Source organism: Delphinapterus leucas, chromosome 12 (assembly GCF_059928025.1).
Source record: "Delphinapterus leucas isolate spDelLeu-1000000601 "Yukka" chromosome 12, BTC_Dleu_Yukka2, whole genome shotgun sequence".
Classification (NCBI taxonomy): domain Eukaryota; kingdom Metazoa; phylum Chordata; class Mammalia; order Artiodactyla; family Monodontidae; genus Delphinapterus; species Delphinapterus leucas.
The window spans coordinates 71261998-71282323 of NC_143140.1; the positions used below are offsets into that span (position 1 = coordinate 71261998).

At 39.4% G+C, this 20326-nt stretch overlaps 2 protein-coding genes across 12 annotated transcripts in view; one reads left to right on the forward strand and one right to left on the reverse strand.

The window, feature by feature from the left end:
- ARFGEF3 (ARFGEF family member 3) overlaps nt 1-18604 on the forward strand; it is a 188386-nt gene extending 169782 nt beyond the window's left edge. Inside the window, exons 33-34 of one of the 3 annotated variants that reach the window (XM_022557697.3) lie at nt 7788-9006; nt 10371-18603. In XM_022557697.3, the coding sequence (XP_022413405.1) occupies nt 7788-9006; nt 10371-10562 (1411 nt within the window). In that variant the 3' untranslated portion in view covers nt 10563-18603. Of the gene's footprint in view, nt 1-7787; nt 9007-10370 lie in introns of all 3 variants that reach the window. The other 2 variants (XM_022557705.3, XM_089922040.1) reach the window with 2 other exon arrangements.
- NHSL1 (NHS like 1) overlaps nt 1-20326 on the reverse strand; it is a 336607-nt gene that overhangs the window by 10555 nt on the left and 305726 nt on the right. The window lies entirely within an intron of this gene.

Here is a 20326-nt window from a genome sequence, read left to right on the forward strand (position 1 = left end):
GTGGAGTAGAAGGACATGAGCTCACTCCTTCTTATGAGAAAACCAAAATCACAACTAACTGCTGAACAAAGCACTGACGAATAAATGCTGGAACCTACCAAAAAAGAAGCCACAATGAGACAGTACGAGGGGCACAATCGTGATAAAATCAAACCCCATACACACCAGGTGGGCAGCCCACAAACTGAAAAACAATTATACCACAGAAGTTCTCGCACAGGAATGAAAGGTCTGAGGCCCACATCAGGCTCCCCTGCCTGGGGGTCTGGAGGAGGAGCCCCCAGAGAATCTGGCTTTGAAGGCCAGCGGGGTTTGATCACAGGACTTCCACAGGAGTGGGGGAGACAGAAACTCCACTCTTGGAGGATGCACACAGGGCTCATGCACAGTACCCAGGGAAAAAAGCAGAGACCTCATAAGAGACTGGCCAGACTTACCTGCTAGTATCAGAGGGTCTTCTGCAGAGTTGGGGGTGGGGGGTGGCTGTGGTTCACTGCAGGGACAAGGACACTGGTGGCGGCAGTTCTGGTGAATATTCATTGGCGTGAGCACTCTTGGAGGCCGCCATTTTCTCACCAAGACCTGGCCCCACCCAACAGTCTGTAGGCTCCAGTGCTGGGATGCCTCAGGCCAAACAACCAACAGGGAAGGAACACAGCCCCCCCCATCAGCAGGCAGGCTGCTTAAAGTCTTCCTGAATAAATAGCTGCCCAATAAACACACCCCCTGACATGGCTCTGCCCACCAGAGGGAAAAGATCCAGCTCCACCCACCAGTGGACAGGTACCAGTCCCTCCCACCAGGAAGCCTGCACAGGTCTCTTAGACAGCCTCATCCACCAGGGGGCAGACAGCAGAAGCAACAAGGACTACAACCCTGCAGCCTGTGGAATGGAAACTGCAATCACAGAAAATCAGACAGAATGATACGTCAGAGGAATATGTCCCAGATGAAAGAACAAGATAAAACCCCAGAAGAACAACTAAGTGAAGTGGAGCTAGTCAATCTGCCTAAAAAAGAATTCAGAGTAATGATAGTAAAGATGTCCAAGATCTTGAAAAAAAGAATAGAGGCACAGATTGAGTAGATACAAGAAACAAAGACCTAGAAGAACTAAAGAACAAACAAACAATATAATAACTGAATTGAAAAATACACTAGAAGGACTCAATAGTAGAATAACTGAGGCAGAAGAACAGATAAGTGAGCTGGAATACAGAATGATAGAAATCACTGCTGTGGAACAGCATAAAGAAAAAAGAATGAAAAGAAAGGAGGACAGCCTAAGAGACCTGTGGGTCAACATTAAATACACCAAATTCACATTATAGGGGCCCCAGAAGGAGAAGAGAAAGGACCTAAGAAAATATTTGAAGAGATAAGCTAAACACTTCCCTAACATGGGAAAAGAAACAGTCACCCAAGTCCAGAAAATGCAGAGTCCCAGGCAGGATAAACCCAAGGAGGAACACACTGAGACACACAGTAATCAAACTGACAAAAATTAAAGATAAGGAAAAAATATTAAAAGCAGCAAGGGAAAAGAAACAACCTACAAGGGAATTCCCATAAGGTTATCAGCTGATTTCTCAGCAGAAACTCTGCAGGCCAGAAGGGAGTGGGATTATATATTTAAAGTGATGGAAGGGAAAAACCTACAACCAAGAGTATTCTACCCAGCGAGGCTCTCATTCAGATTTGGCAGAGAAATCAAAAGCTTTACAGACAAGCAAAAGCTAAGAGAATTCAGCACCACCAGACCAGCTTTGCAACAAATGCTAAAGGAACTTCTCTAAGCAGAAAAGAAAAAGCCACAACTAGAAACAAGAAAATTATGAATGGAAAAGTTCACTGGTAAAGGCAAACGTACAGTAAAAATAGGAAATAATCTGCACACAAATATGATATGAAAACCAGCAATTGTGAGGAGATCACAAATGCAGGATATTGGAAATGCATTTGAAATTAAAAGAACAGCAACTTAAAACAATCTTGCTTTTATATAGACTTCTATATCAAAAACCTCATGGTAACTGCAAACCGAAAATCTACAATAGATACACAAAAGAGAAAAAGTAATCCAAACACAACACTAAAGTTAGTCATCAAATCACAAGAGAAGAGAACAAAAGAGGAAGGGAAGAAAAAGCACCTACAAAAACAAATTCAAAACAATTAAAATGGCAATAAGAATATACATATCAATAATTACTTTAAATGTAAACGAATTAAATGCTCCAAAAGACACAGACTGGCTGAATGGATACAAAAACAACACGTGTATATATGCTGTCTACAGGAGACCCACTTCAGATCTAGGAGCACATAGAGATTGAAAGTAAGTGAATGGCAAAATGTATTCTGTGCAAATGGAAATCAAAAGAAAGCTGGAGTAGCAATATTTATATAAGACAAAATAGACTTTAAAGATTGTTACAAGAAACAAAGAAGGACACTACATAATGATCAAGGGATCAACCCAAGAAGATATAACAATGGCAAATATATATGTACCCAACATAGTATCCGCATTATATACTGAGGTGCTCCTAACAGCCATAAAAGAGAAATCAACAGTAACAATAATAATAGTGGGGGACTTTAACATCCCACTTACATCAATGGACAGATCATCCAGACAGAAAATAAATAAGGAAACACAGGCTTTAAATGACACATTAAACCACAAGGATTTAACTGATATTTATAGAGCATTCCATCCAAAAGCAGCAGAATACACATTCTTTTCAAGTGCACATGGAACATTCTCCAGGATTGATCACATGCTGGGCCACAAAGCGAGGCTTGGTAAATTTAAGAAAATTGAAATCATATCAAGCATCTTTTCTGACCGCAATGCTATGAGATTAGAAATCAACTACAAGAAAAAAACTAAAAGACACAAACACATAGAGGCTAAACAATATGCTACTAAGCAACGAATGGATCACTGAAGAAATCAAATAGGAAATCAAAAAAGACCTAGAGATGAATGAAAATGAAAGCATGATAATCTAAAACCTACGGGATGCAGCAAAACAAGTTCTAACAGGGAAGTTTATAGCAATACAATCTTACGTCAGGAAACAAGAAAAATCTCAAATAACCTAACCTTACACGTAAAGCAACTAGAGAAACAAGAACAAAAAACCCCCAAAGTTAGTAGAAGGAAAGACACCATAAACATCAGAGCAGAAACAAATGAGATACAGACAAAGGAAACAATAAAAACATCAATGAAACTAAAAGCTGGTTCTTTGAGAAGATAAAAAAATTTGATAAACCTTTAGCCAGACTCATCAAGGAAGAGAGGGAAGAGAGCTCAAGTCAATAAAATTAGAAATGAGAATGGAGAAGTTACAACAGATACCACAGAAATACAAAGGACCATAAGAGACTATTATAAGCAACTATATGCCAATAAAATGGAAAACCTGGAAGAAATGAACAAATTCTTAGAAAGGTACAATCTCCCAAGACTGAACCAGGAAGAAATAGAAAATATGAAAAGACCAATCACAAGTACTGAAATTAAAACTGTGATTTAAAAACTCCCAACAAAATACCAGGGCCAGATGGCTTCACAGGTGAATTCTACCAAACATTTAGAGAAGAGCTAACACCCATCGTTCTCAAACTCTACCAAAAAATTGCAGAGGAAGGAACACTCCCAAACTCATTTTATGAGGCCACCATCACACTGATACGAAAACCAGACAAAGATACAACAAAAAAAAAAAGAAAGAAAATTAAAGGTCAGTATCACTGATGACGTAGATGCAAAAATCCTCCACAAAATACTAGCACACCAAATCCAACAATACATTAAAAAGATCATACACCATGATCAAGTGGGATTTATCCCAGGGATACAACGGTTTTTCAATATCCACAAATCAATCAGTGTGATACACCACATCAACAAATTGGAGAATAAAAACTATATAATCATCTCAATAGATGCAGAAAAAGATTTTGACAAAATTCAATACCCATTTATGATTTTAAAAATCTCCAGAAAGTGGGCACAGAGGGAACATACCTCAACATAATAAAGGCCATATATGACGAACCTACTGCTAAAATCATACCCAACAGTGAAAAACTGAAAGCATTTCCTGTAAGATCAGGACAAGGATGTCCACTCTCATCACTTTTATTCAACTTTTTTTTTTTTTTTTTTTTTTGCGATACGCAGGCCTCTCACTGTTGTGGCCTCTCCCACTGCGGAGCACAGGCTCCAGACGCACAGGCTCAGCGGCCGTGGCTCACGGGCCCAGCTGCTCCGTGGCATGTGGGATCTTCCCAAACCGAGGCACAAACCCGTGTCCCCTGCATCAGCAGACAGACTCTTAACCACTGTGCCACCAGGGAAGCCCTATTCAACATAATTTTGGAAGTCCTAGCCACAGCAATCAGAGAAAAGAAATAAAGGGAATCCAAATTGGAAAAAAGTAAAACTGCCACTGATTGCAGATAACATGACACTATACATAGAAAGTCCTAAAGATGATACCAGAAAACTACTAGAGCTCATCGATGAAATTGGTAAAGTTGCAGGATACAAAATAAATACAGAGAAATCTGTTGCATTTCTGTACACTAACAGCAAACGGTCAGAAAGCAAAATTAAAGGAACAATCCCACTTACCATCACATCAAAAAGAATAAAATACCTAGGAATAAACCTACCTAAGAAGGCAAAGGACCTGTACTCTGAAAACTATGACACTGATGAAAGAAATTGAAGATGACACAAACAGTTGGAAAGATATACCATGTTCTTGGATTGGAAGAATCAATAGTGTCAAAATAACTATACTACCCAAGGCAATCTACAGATTCAGTGCAATCCCTATCAGATTACCAATGGCATTTTTCATAAGACTAGAACAAAAACATTTAAAATTTGTATAGACACACAACAGACCCCAAATAGCCAAAGCAATCTTTTTTAAAAAATTTTTTTATTTATTCATTTATTCAATTTTTGGCTGCATTGGGTATTCGCTGCTGCACGCAGGTTTTCTCTAGTTGCTGAGAGCAGGGACTAATATTCGTTGCAGTGCGCAGGCTTCTCTTTGCGGTGGCTTCTCTTGTTGCAGAGCACGGGCTCTAGGCACGTGGGCTTCAGTAGTTGTGGCTCGCGGGCTCTAGAGCACAGGCTCAGTAGTTGTGGCGCACGGACTTAGTTGCTTCACAGCATGTGGGATCTTCCCAGACCAGGGCTCGAACCTGTGTCCCCTGCATTGGCAGGAGGATTCTTAACCACTGCACCACCAGGGAAGCCCCAAAGCAATCTTGAGAAAGATAAACAGAGCTGGAGGAATCAGGCTCCCAGACTATACTACAAAGCTACAGTCATCAAAACAGTATGGTACTGGCACAAAAACAGAAATATAGATCAACGGAACAGGATAGAAAGCCCAGAAACAAACCCACACAACTGTAGTCAATTAATCTACAACAAAGGAGGCAAGACTATATAATTGAGAAAAGACAATCTCTTCAAGAAATGGTGCTGGGGAAACTGGACAGCTACATGTAAAAAAATGAAATTAGAACATTCTTTAACACCATACACAAAATAAAGACCTAAATCTAAGACCAGATATTATAAAACTCTTAGAGGAAGATACAGGCAGAACACTCTTTGACAGAAATTGCAGCAATATCTTTTTCATTCCGTCTCCTACAATAATGGAAATGAAATGAAAAATAAACAAATGGGACCTAATTAAGCTCAAAAGATTTTGCACAGCAAAGGAAACCATAAACAAAAGGACAACCCACAGAATGGGAGAAAATATTTGCAAACAATGCGACCAACAAGGGATTAATCTCCAAAATTTACAAACAGCACATGCGGCTCAATATTGAAAACAACAAACAACCCAATCATAAAATGGGCAGAACACCTAAACAGACATTTCTCCAAAGAAGACATACAGATGACCAGGAAGCACATGAAAAGGTGCTCAAGATCTCTAATTAGAGAAATGCAAATCAAGACTACAATAAGATATCACCTCACACCCTTCAGAATGGCCATTATCAAAAAGTCTACAGACAATAAATGCTGGAGAGGGTGTGGAGAAAAGGGAACCCTCCTACATTGTTGGTGGGAATGTAAATTGGTACAGCCACTATGGAGAACAGTATGGATGTTCCTTAAGAAAGTGAAAACAGAGCTATGATCCAGCAATATGATCCAGCAATCCCACTCCTGGGCATACATCCAGGGAAAAATGGTTCAAAAGGATACATGCACCCCATTGTTCATTGCAGCATTGTTTACAATAGCCAAGACATGGAAACATTCATCTGTGCGTTGACAGATGAATGGATAAAGAAGATGTGGTACGTATATACAATGGAATATTACTCAGCCATTAAAAAGAATGAAATAATACCATTTGCAGCAACACGGATGGACCTGGAGATTATCATACTAAGTGAGGTGAGTCAGACAAAGAAAGACAAATATCATATGATATCGCTTATATGCGGAATCCAGAAAAAATGATACAAACAAACTTATTTACAAAGCAGGGACAGACTCACAGATTTAGTGAATGAACTTATGGTTAGCAGAGGGGAAGTATGGAGGGGAGGGATAGATTGGGAATTTGGGATTGACTGGTACACACTGCTATATTTAAAATAGATAACAAACAAGGACCTACTGTGTAACACAGGGAAGGAACTCTGCTCAATACTCTGTAATAACCTAAATGGGAAAAGAATTTGAAAAAGAATAGATACATGTATATGTATAACTGAATCACTCTCTGTACACCTGAAACTAACACAACATTGTTAATCAACTATACTCTAAATTAAAAAAAAAATCTCTCCAGGTATTCTCATAGCTAGGTGTCTTAGCAGAGTTGACACACTTGACAGTTGTAGTCAGAATTCCTATATCTGGAATGTGCAGACCAGTAACTACTTCCTTCTTCCTCTGTCTTCCCCCAAGCCTATATGGAATATTGCTTTTGTCTGGGTATGTTATACAACGTGCTGTCACATCCTGACTTTGTACTTTCAGAGGCTATCCTTGCACAAGATAAAATGATGCAACCAGTTAAAGAATAACGTGGAATCTTGCAATTAGCTATTTCTTGGATTCCCTAGATAACTAGCAGAAGAGAGATTTTAAGCTCTTAAGCCTATCTTAGTGAAATAAAGACTTCATTCCTAGATATGCAGGAAAAAGTGAAACTGGGGAAACAAAATGAACTCAAATGTCCAAGCATAATGTTAATTATTATATTTTAATTTTTCTGTTTATTAAAAATTCCTCAGCCATCACTTAAAAAAATAGTAAAAGCATTGGGTTTAAGGAAAAATGGCAAAGGGTTGGGAAAAGGCCAATTAAAATTACTATAACTCAACAGAAATTGTTACTTTCTTGATTTGTTTTATTACTCATAACTATGAAAGAAAACAGGTCATATAACATAATTGTGTCTACGTTAAAGATTTTTTAATAAAATTGTTCTATTTGTTTCCTAAGTCTTGTTGAGAATCGTTAACTCAATATCATAATATTAATTCTATAGCTCCCAGATTTTAAAAGTGTCAGGAATTCCATTAATCATGATTAAAACTGTCACCTTGTAATGCCCCAAGAAATTTGTCCTTTTTGAAGAAAGACATTAAAATACAAGTAGTTTAGTTTGTAATTTTGCCTAGTCATTCTGTTTGTGTAAGGTCTGAATTGCTTTAAGGTAACTCATATGAGGCAGCTGGCTACTAATCAATGCCTTTCTTTTCATTTGAAGTGTTTCCTTCAGGGAAATTGTGGTGAGTTTACTATCCCATCAAGTGTTACTCCAGAACTTATATGATATCTTGTTAGAAGAGTTTGTCAAAGGCCCCTCTCCCGGGGAGGAGAAGATCCAAGTGCCAGAAACCAAGCTGGCTGGCTTCCTCAGATACATCTCCATGCAGAACTTGGCCGTCATCTTTGACCTGCTGTTGGACTCCTACAGGACGGCCAGAGAGTTTGACACCAGCCCTGGGTTGAAGTGCCTGCTGAAGAAAGTGTCTGGCATCGGGGGCGCCGCCAACCTCTACCGCCAGTCTGCCATGAGTTTTAACATTTATTTCCACGCGCTGATCTGCGCTGTTCTCAGCAACCAAGAAGCCATCACTGCTGAGCAAGTGAAGAAGGTCCTTTCTGAGGACGGTGAGAGGAGCACAGATTCCTCCCAGCAGTGTTCATCAGAGGATGAAGACATTTTTGAGGAGACCGCCCAGGTGAGCCCCCCTAGAGGCAAGGAGAAGAGGCAGTGGAGGGCTCGGATGCCCTCCCTCAGTGTCCAGCCCATCAGCAACGCGGACTGGGTGTGGCTGGTCAAGAGGCTTCACAAGCTGTGCATGGAGCTGTGTAATAACTACATCCAGATGCACTTGGACCTGGAAAACAGTATGGAGGAGGCACCGATCTTCAAGAGCGACCCTTTCTTCATCCTTCCCTCCTTCCAGTCGGGGTCATCCACCCCGTCCACTGGGGGCTTCTCGGGGAAAGACACACCTTCCGAGGATGACCGCAGTCAGACCCGCGATCACGCGGGCGAGCCGCCGAGCCTGAGGGGGACCAGCGGGGAAATGCTGCTGCTGCCCCCGAGCCCCAAGGTAGAGAAGAAGGACCCCAGCCGCAAGAAGGAGTGGTGGGAGAACGCCGGCAACAAAATCTACACAATGGCAGCTGACAAGACCATCTCAAAGCTGATGACCGAGTACAAGAAGAGGAAACAACAGCATAACCTGCCCACCTTCCCCAAAGAGGTCAAGGTGGAGAAGAAGGGAGAGCCACTGGGGCCCAGGGGCCAAGGCTCCCCGCTGCTCCAGCGGCCCCAGCACCTGATGGACCAGGGGCAGATGCGACACTCCTTCAGCGCTGGCCCCGAGCTGCTGCGCCAGGAGAAGAGGCCCCGCTCGGGCTCCACCGGCAGCTCCCGGAGTGTCTCCGCAAGAGACGCCGAAGCCCAGATCCAGGTGGGTACCCGCCCCCCACCGGAGGATGCAAGGGTCCACAGCCGGCCATGCAGGAGAGAAGCTGGGTACCAGTGACACACCTGTGCCCCTCAGGGAGCACTCAGACGCGTTATGATCCTCCACAGTCAGGGGACTGCCTGCCCCTAAGACATAGGATCCATCAGTGTATCCTTGTGAAACTGAAATTGTATTCTCATATAATTTCAGGAATTGTTTCTATAGGTTATAACAGATACTACTGAGAATTAGGAACCCACCTGTGTAAATGAGATGACGCCAAAGCTTAGAAAATGGATGGACTTAAACCCAGGACTCAATTAATCATTTGAAGATAGCCCTGAAGCAATTCTGTAGTTATGAAGAATTATGTAAAGGGAAAAGGCAAAGTGCATATTATGTGGTTATTCCAATGAATTGTTTTCCTAGCCCGTCCTGAGCACATAAAAATTCTCATTTTCAGAGTGTTCCTATTCCTTTATATAATTAATATTTGCAATTCTATGGTACCTCCCAAAAATGAGCTTGAGAAGTAAAGAAGAGGGGCACTGTTTCATTCAATTTAAGAAACGATGAGATGGGAAAAGATAGAAGGATCTAAACTCATGGAGAGCCCTTTAAAAGCCATCTGGACGTTTATTAAGTTGTAGATTCCTGTTGCAGGCATAGTAAGATAGGAGCTCTTGGGCCCTAGGATTCTATGGACCTATACAGGAATGTATTCTTAGAATGAACATAAACTTGGAATTAGTATGAATCTTGCAAGATACTTTTTTCCTCTGATGTATCTTGAACATAGAACTAAACTTCATAGTTCAGAATCCACAAAAATTATCTTAGACTGTATTTGTAAAAGTATCCAGTCAAACTGAGATGTAAGGTTATTCTTTAACAGATGACCTTCTTGACAAATAACAGATCTTAATTGCTTTTTCATGTCTTGGAGATTTGCTTATGATTTCAAAAGTTACCCTAAATTAAGGTAGACCTATTCCAAGTTTTCTAGACATTAGAGAGACTGCTGATTAAAAATGTCATATGGCCTATGAAAATCTCATCATGAGAAGGCAAGAGAGTTTTTAAAAATCTGAGGAGTAAGATTTTTGTATTTTGTAAAAGCTGGAAATAATGTATTCCTAATGTGAAATGAGTCTCTGCTAGTCCTTTTATATATATATATATATATATATATATATATATATATATATGAACTTAAACTGATGTTTTATTATAAGTGCATTAAATTAGTAAAGACTACATGTATTGAAGCCTAAAGCCTGAGAAAACTCATTTGCATATTAGCCACACTTGAGTACAAATGAAACTGCTGGAGAAAACGGCTAATTCTCTTAATCCCTTTCTCTTAGGCATGGACCAACATGGTGCTAACAGTTCTCAATCAGATTCAGATCCTTCCGGACCAGACCTTCACAGCGCTCCAGCCAGCAGTGTTCCCATGCATCAGCCAGCTGACCTGTCACGTGACTGACATCAGAGTTCGCCAGGCTGTGAGAGAATGGCTCGGCAGAGTGGGCCGTGTCTATGACATCATTGTGTAGAAGACTCACATTCCATTCCCAAGGAGATACACTAGGAGGGTTTAGAGTATGTCTGCCAATCCAGCTGATAGCATTTTCCCCACCACCAGCCCCCGTGACTCGGAGAACACCCAGTTGCTCCCTAACTAATCCGCACTGGGGCCATTCTGGATACTAAGGTTGTATCTGGATGACAAAAGTGAAACTCTAAATTTGCACATAATTTCAGAAGACTCTACATTCCTTGACACATTTCTAAATCTTATTTCCCAATGCCTTTGCCTGCAATATTGTCCCCAAATGAGTCACTTTCAAGGGCCACTCCTTTGAAAACATTACATTGATCCATCATTTTATTTATTTCTTTATGACTACATCGGTCATTTACTACTCCACCGGGTCTTAGTTGCAGCATGCATGCAGGATCTAGTTCCCCGACCAGGGATTGAACCCGGACGATCCATCATTTTAAAAAATGCAATAGCTAAAGAAATGCCTGCTGGTAAGTCAAGCTGATGTACACATAGACATGATTACCAGACATGATTAATTGGAGGAAGATTTATATTATGATTATGAGTTCGGCAGGGAAGAAAACAGTTGGAAAAATGTATTCTTGGGTGTCATAATCTTTAAAATATTCCAGAACATTTCAAAATTATTCCTACGTTGTCAAGGTTTTCTGGTTGGTATTTACCAACTTCCTCATGTAAGGTACTATTGTGCCTTCACTTCCCTACTTGTAAAGGAAGGACATTCTTTCATGGCAGGATTTTAAGTCTGTGGCATGGCAGCCTTTGACACATAGTACTCAGTGGTATTGGCTGATACAGATAGTGCCAAATGACTTAAGACCGGCCACCCTGACTGTCCCAATAGTCTTTGCTTTTGTTCCCAACGCAAAAATGAAAAGGGAAAGAAAAAATGGTGCCTTAGTTCCTTGTTGCACACACATTTCCATGCTCCACAATTATCTGAACATAAGGTATAACATTTTGTCTTTAAGAAAACAAAACAACTCATTTTATATCAACACCCTTGGAAGAAAGGAACTCAAGAATTCACCGTCCAATGAACAGACTTCTCAGGGAAGGGAGCAGGAAGTGTGGGGTTAGGGAGACAGCTGGAAGGGGTGGGAAAGGAGGTGATGATGAAATCATTTTAAATCTGAAAATATTAAACAACAATCGTATGAAATTATGGTATCGTTCATACACACTCTAGTCTCAGAAGAAAATAAAACTACAGGAGAAAAGGACACAGAATGAAGTTTAGGAAATGAAGTTTTTCAGTTTAAAATATTTCTCCTCTCTGGCAAGTAGATTTGCCCTCTGTTTGAGGTCTTTTAATTCAGGCATATTTTAACCAGATATTTATTTTCCTAATTATTACTAGAAAATTAATTTGGAATCTTTATCTTATTATTTACAGTATATTTAATATTTCTTAAATTATAATAGTGATTAAAACTCCTCAGTCAAGCCCACTCACACACATTCTAAAGAGTTAGTTGCTAAGAGATATGTTTTAATTTTCCCAGCTCCTAAAAATTATTCGTAATTGAAAATATTGTCCCTAAAACATCAGCTCTTAAGGGTGGAAGTAAGGATTTAAAACTGACAGCTTTATTCAGTGCTGGTATTAAAACTGACAGCTTTATTCAGTGCTGGTATAAACTTTGTCTTCCTTGGGAATATATAACTATCTACAAGGTTAAGAGGGAGACAGGGTTCCCTGATTTATTTAGGCAATCTAAAAGAAAGAACCTTATCATTCGCTATGCCATCCAGAGATCACCACAGAATTCAGAAGATGTTTTTCCAGTTCCACAAAACACTCTTTGCCTTCAGTTTTTGCTCGTTAGACAATAATGCAAGTTTAGAAACAGATCAACAATTTGATGTTAACAAGCAATGAATCGTTGAGATAGCAATAAGTTGTGTTCTATACTTTAGATTTTTTATATTTTGTAAGTAGAATTGAAAGTTGGATACTTTTTTTTTTTTTTTTTAACAAAAGCAGTACACCATTGTAGTTTTGTTTCTTTTTGTAGCTCATCTAAGGTTCATTTCCTTGTGAGCCTGTGAGTATTCCGCAGTTTACGGGGGCGGGGGGAGCTTCAGCAAAGCAGAGTATTATCAAATCAGAGTAATTACAAAATGCTTCTATCTAGCAACTTTTTATAAAGTATAAAAATTCAAAGGAGGCCAGTCTCAATTCATGAAGGTCATGTCCTGGAAGTTGTTAACCGTTTAGAAGTCAGAATTCATTGTCTTGACAGATTCTCTATTGTGGGATTCATGGCTAGCTTATGAAAACAAGTTTACCCCATTCTGTATTCAAGCACTGCTCTAGTACCAACCTAATTATGGGTCCCAAGAATAGAAGATGAGAGGATGTACATCATTCTTTACCTACAATCTTGTCAGAGGGTTTTGGTCCCTTCCCGTCATTTTTTCTGTAGACCACCCCTCCGGCCCACAGCAGTCTTCAACCCACCTCCATTCCCAACACACTCTGTGCACCACATCCATGTCAGATTTCAGCTGGAAAGTTAGCTAAGTCACAGTAATACTTCTCAGAGGTATTTGCAGCTTTCAAAAAGGACGTGGCTTGACGCAAATAATCTCCGAGGAATAGTACACTTCAAGTCACAGAGAAGTCAGTCAAATCTTCCCAGGGGTGAAGAAGAAAGGGACATATGTAAAAACCCTTAGTAGATGAGCGGTCCCTCCCCACACTGCCCCATCAGTCCCTCACTCTTCCTGGTGTCTCCATTTCTGCCTTTCCCCATCTCTTCTTTCATTCCCTCCCATGGTCTCTGAAAGACCAAGGTCAAGACAAGCCTTTGTAGTTACAACGGCTATTACCATATATTTTCAGATCTAAGCAGAATAAGATTTTTATTGCTTTTAGTTGCCTGTATTTACTGCCAAAAGTGTGCTACCCTCTGGGTGAGATTTATTCTTTTTCTAATATTTTGGTAGCGTTCATCTTTTCCAAAGTGAGGAAGCACGCTAGAAAACTCAGAGTGCAAACGAGTTCCTGACTGAATAGCCCAGCCAAGTGCACCGCACCACACTCTGCAACAGATTTCTCCTTGCCATAGGAGGTCTTAGATTTGATGCAGGGCCAATAGATTGTTCATAGGCTCTCTCCTACCTCTTGCATCTCCTGATCAGCTTTGACAGATGCTTAGGCTGTCTCTTTACACCCTCTTGTCATCTCTCCCCTTAACGATTATTTTCCTGCCTCCTCCATCAATACAAAACTAGGGCAACTTTTACCACTTTTAGGCTATTTAATGACTGACCAAGGCAGATGCTAACATAGAAAACAGCTCAGACTAAATCAAACATGACCAAATGTTATCGATAATTCCAAAGTACCTTTAAATTGAAACTTCTTGGTACAGCGATCAGTAGGCTTTGTTGTTGCTGTTCTTATTGTTCCAAGGAGAGGGCTTATACAGAGTCAGTTGAGAGAGTCAAATAGCCTTAACTATAAGAAGGTAATGCAATTATATAATAGATATTTTTGACTTCCCCAAATACATCATAGTATTGCTTACGTAGGAAAGTTTTCTTTCTCAGAAAGAAAAATCCGTTTGTGTCAGTCCTATCAAACTAAGCAAAATGAAGACCTCTGGGGCTTCCCTGGTGGCGCAGTGGTTGAGAGTCCGCCTGCCGATGCAGGCGACAGGGGTTGGTGCCGCGGTCCGGGAAGATCCCACATGCCGCGGAGCGGCTGGGCCCGTGAGCCGTGGCCGCTGAGCCTGCGCGTCCGGAGCCTGTGCTCCACAGCGGGAGAGGCCACAACAGTGAGAGGCCCGCGTACCGCAAAAAAAAAAAAAAAAAAATGAAGACCTCTGTTTGGAGCTGATAACAATAGCAAGAGGTTACAAACAGCAGTGGGGGGAGGTAACATCATTGAGTGCCTCTGAGAACGTGGACCTTTATCTACTTTTACCATATTTAATTCCCACAATAACACTGTGAAACAGGTATTGTCCTCATTTTTTCAGATGAGGATGCAGACCCAGAGAGGTTCAGAAACTTGCCCAAGATAGCCCGTAAATGGCAAAGTTGGTTGCAAAAGAGATGTTCCTGAGTTCAAAGGCCAGGCTCTCTACAACACCATGTCTAAGTGTACAGTGTAAACACTTCAGTGTTTCAAGCAATTAAACAGTTAAAATGAGTTGAAGATATTACATTGATGTCCCTATCTATAATGTTATGGGGATTTTTCAATAGGGTTAAAAGAAAAAGATGGTGTTTAGGCATAGTAAGGTCATATATAACATAATATTTTTATGTTTGAAAATAAAGAAAACAAAATCTAATCTTAAAGCAGATCCTCAGTGGTAATTGAGGAAACTCACCAAATTAGGTGGAAATGATGGAATAATATTGTCCATGGCCAGCTATTATGTGGAAAAACATGACAGTCTGTGTCTGGAATGACAGCAACAATTTGTTGACCTTTACCAATTACCATTTAATCACTCAGAATAAAGTGTCCTGTAGCCAACAGTGCCTCTCTACTTGCTTCCCCTGGAAGTATATAGGACTGAATTGTAGGTCATCATCAAACTTTGGGAATATGCAAAATAAATGACCATTTTTCAAAATGCATATTCTCTGAAGAAGAAGCAACTGGTCAGACAAGATTGCTTCAAGATTCAGGTACTGAGGGCATCAGGTCAATATGCAGAGTAACCGTGTGCCATGACACCTAAATATTTCTACTTGCCTTGTAGACAAGGAAACAGAAGGAAAAATTCAACATAATGCAGTAAGTGAATGACAGAACTTACATCTGCTTGGGTACCATTTAGGAAGATTTAGTGTGGCCTTAAAAAAGCAAGACTATTTTTAAGCACTTTTTATTGAATATATGACCTTGTTTATGGCAAGATTTATGAAATTGGGTAAAGAAGTCATTTATAATTATGCCTCATCCAAAAAAAATGTGCTCCTCCTTCACGAGTGCAGCAATCTAGAAAACATTGTCTCTGTGTTTCGTGAGATCCCTTTCCTCTGGCTGTATTGTAATATTTGTATCTGATGTGGAAGCAACTAATAACTTAGTTAAGGTTTTGGATTACAACACCATTTACATTTCTAAAATACAATTATTACTTCAGGGAAGATAGACTAAAAAAAAAAAAATCATCCCCTGGGATAATGTAGGAGAAACTTACTTGAGAACAATGCCTAATTTCCTTGTAAAGAGGGGCAGTATTTATCAATTGAAGAAAAACCCACTACCACACAGCTAGCACCATGCAAAACCTTTCCCCTCTATCTTTGTGTGATAATGCAAGGGGGGGTATAGGGAGGAGAGACTAGCTAGCTGGCCATCTTAGTGACACAACTGCAGTCAACTTCTGCTGAATTCCATCCAATTACAGTCCTTCCAGCCTTTTCCACTACCAGAAATTGTTTGTACTGTTAATTCCTATCCTGAAAGTTCAAGTAGTGATCGTCTCGTATCTTTTGACGTTAGAACAGTAGTTGTCAAACTTTAGCACATATCAGAGTCACCTGGAGGTCTTGTTAAGGCACAGATTGCTGGTCCGGAGCCCAGAGTATCTGATTCAGTAGGCCTAGAAATTTGCATTTCTAACAAGTTCCCAGATGAGGCCAGAGCTGCTGGTCTGGGGACCACACTTTGAGGTCCAATACCTGGAAAAAATTTCTAACTACTCCCTTTAAGATCAGCCTGACTTATCAAGCACTAGAGAAAAACCAAACTTCACCTTGGGCAGACAACTTGGAATTGGATTCTCTACAGCACTGCTGTTCAGTCTTCCCAGTTTCCAGGTTTATTATGCCAACAATTGATTTTTACAAGGTAGAAGACAATGAATGTATAAGTTCTGTGGAACAGTGAGATCTATTGTATTTAGAAACATTAACTCTATGATGACCTTTTGTATCATGTTGACTTTTTGACTTGTACTGAAGGTGATTTTAAAGTATGTAGTGTTTTAATTTCTTCTGTCCATAGTTTTGATGAGATGTTTCCATGTTGATTCCATCACAACCTTGGCTCCTGGCTTCCAGAAATTTTTGAGTAGTTGCTCTCTTGCCAGTAGTTTTATATCCCTCTTTAGTCAACAGAATACCAGCACATCAAGATGATACTATACTACTTGATGTGTCTTCATCTTTCACTTAACTGTCTGGTGTAAATTAATATTTTAATTTCCTACATATCTGTAAAGAGTCTACCAAATGGCTTCACGAGAATTTGCAAGTGGAACCAACTCCCTTTTGAGCAGCACATGTGCCTGTTTTAAGGACTTTTCATTACATATGTTGTGTTGTGCATGTATCTACACAATCAAGACCATATTCATTATCTCATTTCCCAAATGAGGAGAAAAATGTAAAAGCGCATCAGTATGCTTTGGGAATACAGTGAAATCATGTTAAATATAGATGGGGCCTTAGTTTATCTCTTAACTCTTTATTCAGTTAATTAGTTTTGGAAATTCTTTTTCCATTAAACAAAATAAGGACCACAGAGGTAATAATTCAAGAGAAAAAAAATTGAGTACCTCAAAATCATCTCCCTTGTATATATACTAATGACACAAAATTTTTATTGATTCAGTAAGTTTCTCTAAAGACTTCTGTTTAAGTATCCTGACATTATTTAAACTGTTATATAAGTAGAAAGTAATGACTATATTTACTAGAATTAGTGAGATGAGAAAGCACACCAGTGTTAATGATGTCAAGGATTCAAGTCCTTGCCTCTGTAGACAGGAATAATTGAAGCCTTTCTACTGCAGTTTCATTTCCCCTAATCATTTTTGGAAATGATGTGTGCGTTTAGTTTTTTTAATAATAACGGATGTTGAATTAAATTTTAATTAATCTCTAGTAATAATTTATTTTTGTTTTACCAGCTGGTGCCAAAAAGGGGAGGGAGGAATCCAAAAACCAGTCTTTGAAACTAACATGTAAAGTATGTTTTCTCTTAAAGTTGGGAAGCTCACGGCCCTGGCTCTACCGGCCACCACGGCTGCCTCGTGACTAGGTACAGGCAACTTTGTGGGCCTCCCTCTCTCCTTACATCCAAGTTTTGTTGGAAGTGGTCCTCTCCAATAAAACTTGGTTTCCCACACAATAGGTAAAACTGGACAAAGATTAATGCTTTTTGATATGTTTGGTTTCACTTCAATTGGAACCATGTGGTAGAATTTCCAGGTATGGCATGAACGGGGCAGGAGCAGGTGCCTAGAGGGAAAGGCTGGTTTTGTTTGGTTTTGTTTCTTAATTTGTTTTTAGTGGATGGGTGGGGATGGGGGCAAGAATAAGAAGTTTATTGCCCTAATCATGCCAAAAAACTGATTCAAGATGATTTTCCTGCTGTTCTAAGAGGAATAGACTTAGATAAATTACATTATAATTGGTTCCCCTGCTACCATCTCCCACTCTAAGTAAAGCCAACAGGTGGTAAGGGTCCTTTTATCCTTTCTTGTATTATGCCAAAGACTAGACTTGTTTTCACTGAAAATTATAAATAAATGAAGCTTGGTATAGCCATAATGATTTGAGTCCGTATACCATTTTATCCATAGAATGCAAAACTCATCCCTGCAACCCTATTCACCAGGAGCCTTGAAGCATTTTGTTTACTCCAAAGGACTTGTCAAGGAAGTACAGTTTTTGTTTTGCCTTCTTTTTTAGCCAGTTTGGTCACATTTATTTAAAAAAAAAAAAAATGAAAACCACCATCCTTTATATGCTGATATAACTATTTGATTTGATATAATCTGTGTTGTTTAACAGGTTCCTGTAAGCAAGCTTGCAAGTGTATTTTGTGTACATTTTATCTGAGGTGAAAATGAAAATTCTAAAGAGAAAATATTTTAAAAGATATTGTATTTATGTTGCTTGTGTTGTAGAATAAAGATTCAAATGCATCAAAAAATCTGATATGTGAAACCATTTTCTTCACTGAATAAATATATCAAAATAATCTATGTAAATATCCTGTTTACAGAATTCTGCTAAATGAACTAGGTTCCTTTCCTTGGCGTTTCATAACTCTGAAGAAACTCCCCCTTCCAATTCTATAATACAGAGGCAGTCACTTGACAATTTGGTGAATGCCTAGAAAATACATTTGAAGAAAAAATATATATATAACATAGTATTATATATTATATACAGTATTATACTATATTATATATAATATTTACTATATATATCTACTACATATATACCATTGTTTCCTTTTCAAAAAGAGGGCTGGGGCTTCCCTGGTGGTGCAGTGTTTGAGAGTCCGCCTGCCGATGCAGGGGACACAGGTTCGTGCCCCGGTCCAGGAAGATCCCACATGCCGCGGAGCGCCTGAGCCCGTGAGCCATGGCCGCTGAGTCTGTGCGTCCGGAGCCTGTGCTCCGCAACAGGAGAGGCCACAACAGTGAGAGGCCCGTGTACCACAAAATAAATAAATAAATAAATAAAAATAAAAAGAGGGTGTATTTTACAATATTATTTTGATGTCTTACTTCATAAGAATGGATATCAAATTCATGTTATCAGTAGATATTGATGTAGTTTATTCATTTAAAAGAACTAAACGAATGTATTACCTTGATTGTTCATAAACAACCAAATCCCTAAATAGGAATATTGTTATTAAAAGGTAATATTAAAAAGAAAAATACAGCCGCTTTTAACTTCATTATCTTATTGGATTGCAGTTTTTAAATTGACTCTTTCAAAAGCCTATTAATAGTATAAGCCTAGGAATCATCAAACCCAAATTGTGGGAAACTGCTATTTGGCCACTAGAGGGATAAAAGCCGTACAAAATGGATGGAATTTGTGTATATGACCTTAAATCATGATTCTATCATTCTGTCATACACTCTGGTAATCTCACAGTTGTACTGCTAAGACTCAGCCCCTTCCATTGTATGAACAAAATAAATCTAAAATAGACACGAACATACTTTGCATAAGGAAATCACCAACAAGGGACCAAGCATGTTCATAGAGACAGCTGTGGCAGTAGAGAGGGCCTTGGACCTTAGCCAGAAAAGCTGACTTCACATCCTACGCTTTGCCCCTTCCTGGGAGTAGGAAGACAACACTTGCATACAGAGCTCAAGGTTCCTGCTCTGTAAACTGAAAGATAACGTGAAAGCCCCAATGTTGCAGTGCTTTGTAAATGCTAATGCCTAATAGATGCTAACTACTATGTGTTAGAGAATAACCCATTTCATAACTAGCCCCACTATTCTGCAAGATGATTTATACTTGAGGTCTGATGTGTACATATCCTTGACATTCACATCCAGGAATGCACTACAACACAGAAAGCTTAACATCTTGTGCCAATCTTATAAGAGGAGGTCAGCAGCTCAGATGCAGATCTCTTTAACCGAACACTTTGGAAATAAATTCTAGGTCGATACCAATTCTTCCATTATTCATATTCAGCAATAAATACAATATGTACATAAATCTATATTTCTTTAGAGACTTGATATGCTTCAACTATTTGGCTTATGATCAAAACTTCTATTATGATTTAGCTTTGATAAATATTTTATATCACTCATTAGAAAATTCACTTTCCCATCCAGCTTAAAGATAGGTTCAATACATAAGTGAAGATAAAATTGAAGTATAATGCAATATTGTGGCTTTCACATATGGACCAGCATTCCTATTATCTCGAGCCTTTGGAAGAGCACTCTAAGCTCTTCCTTGTTTGTTTTTATTTATAGATTCCTAGGTACCACATCAAGTCATCTG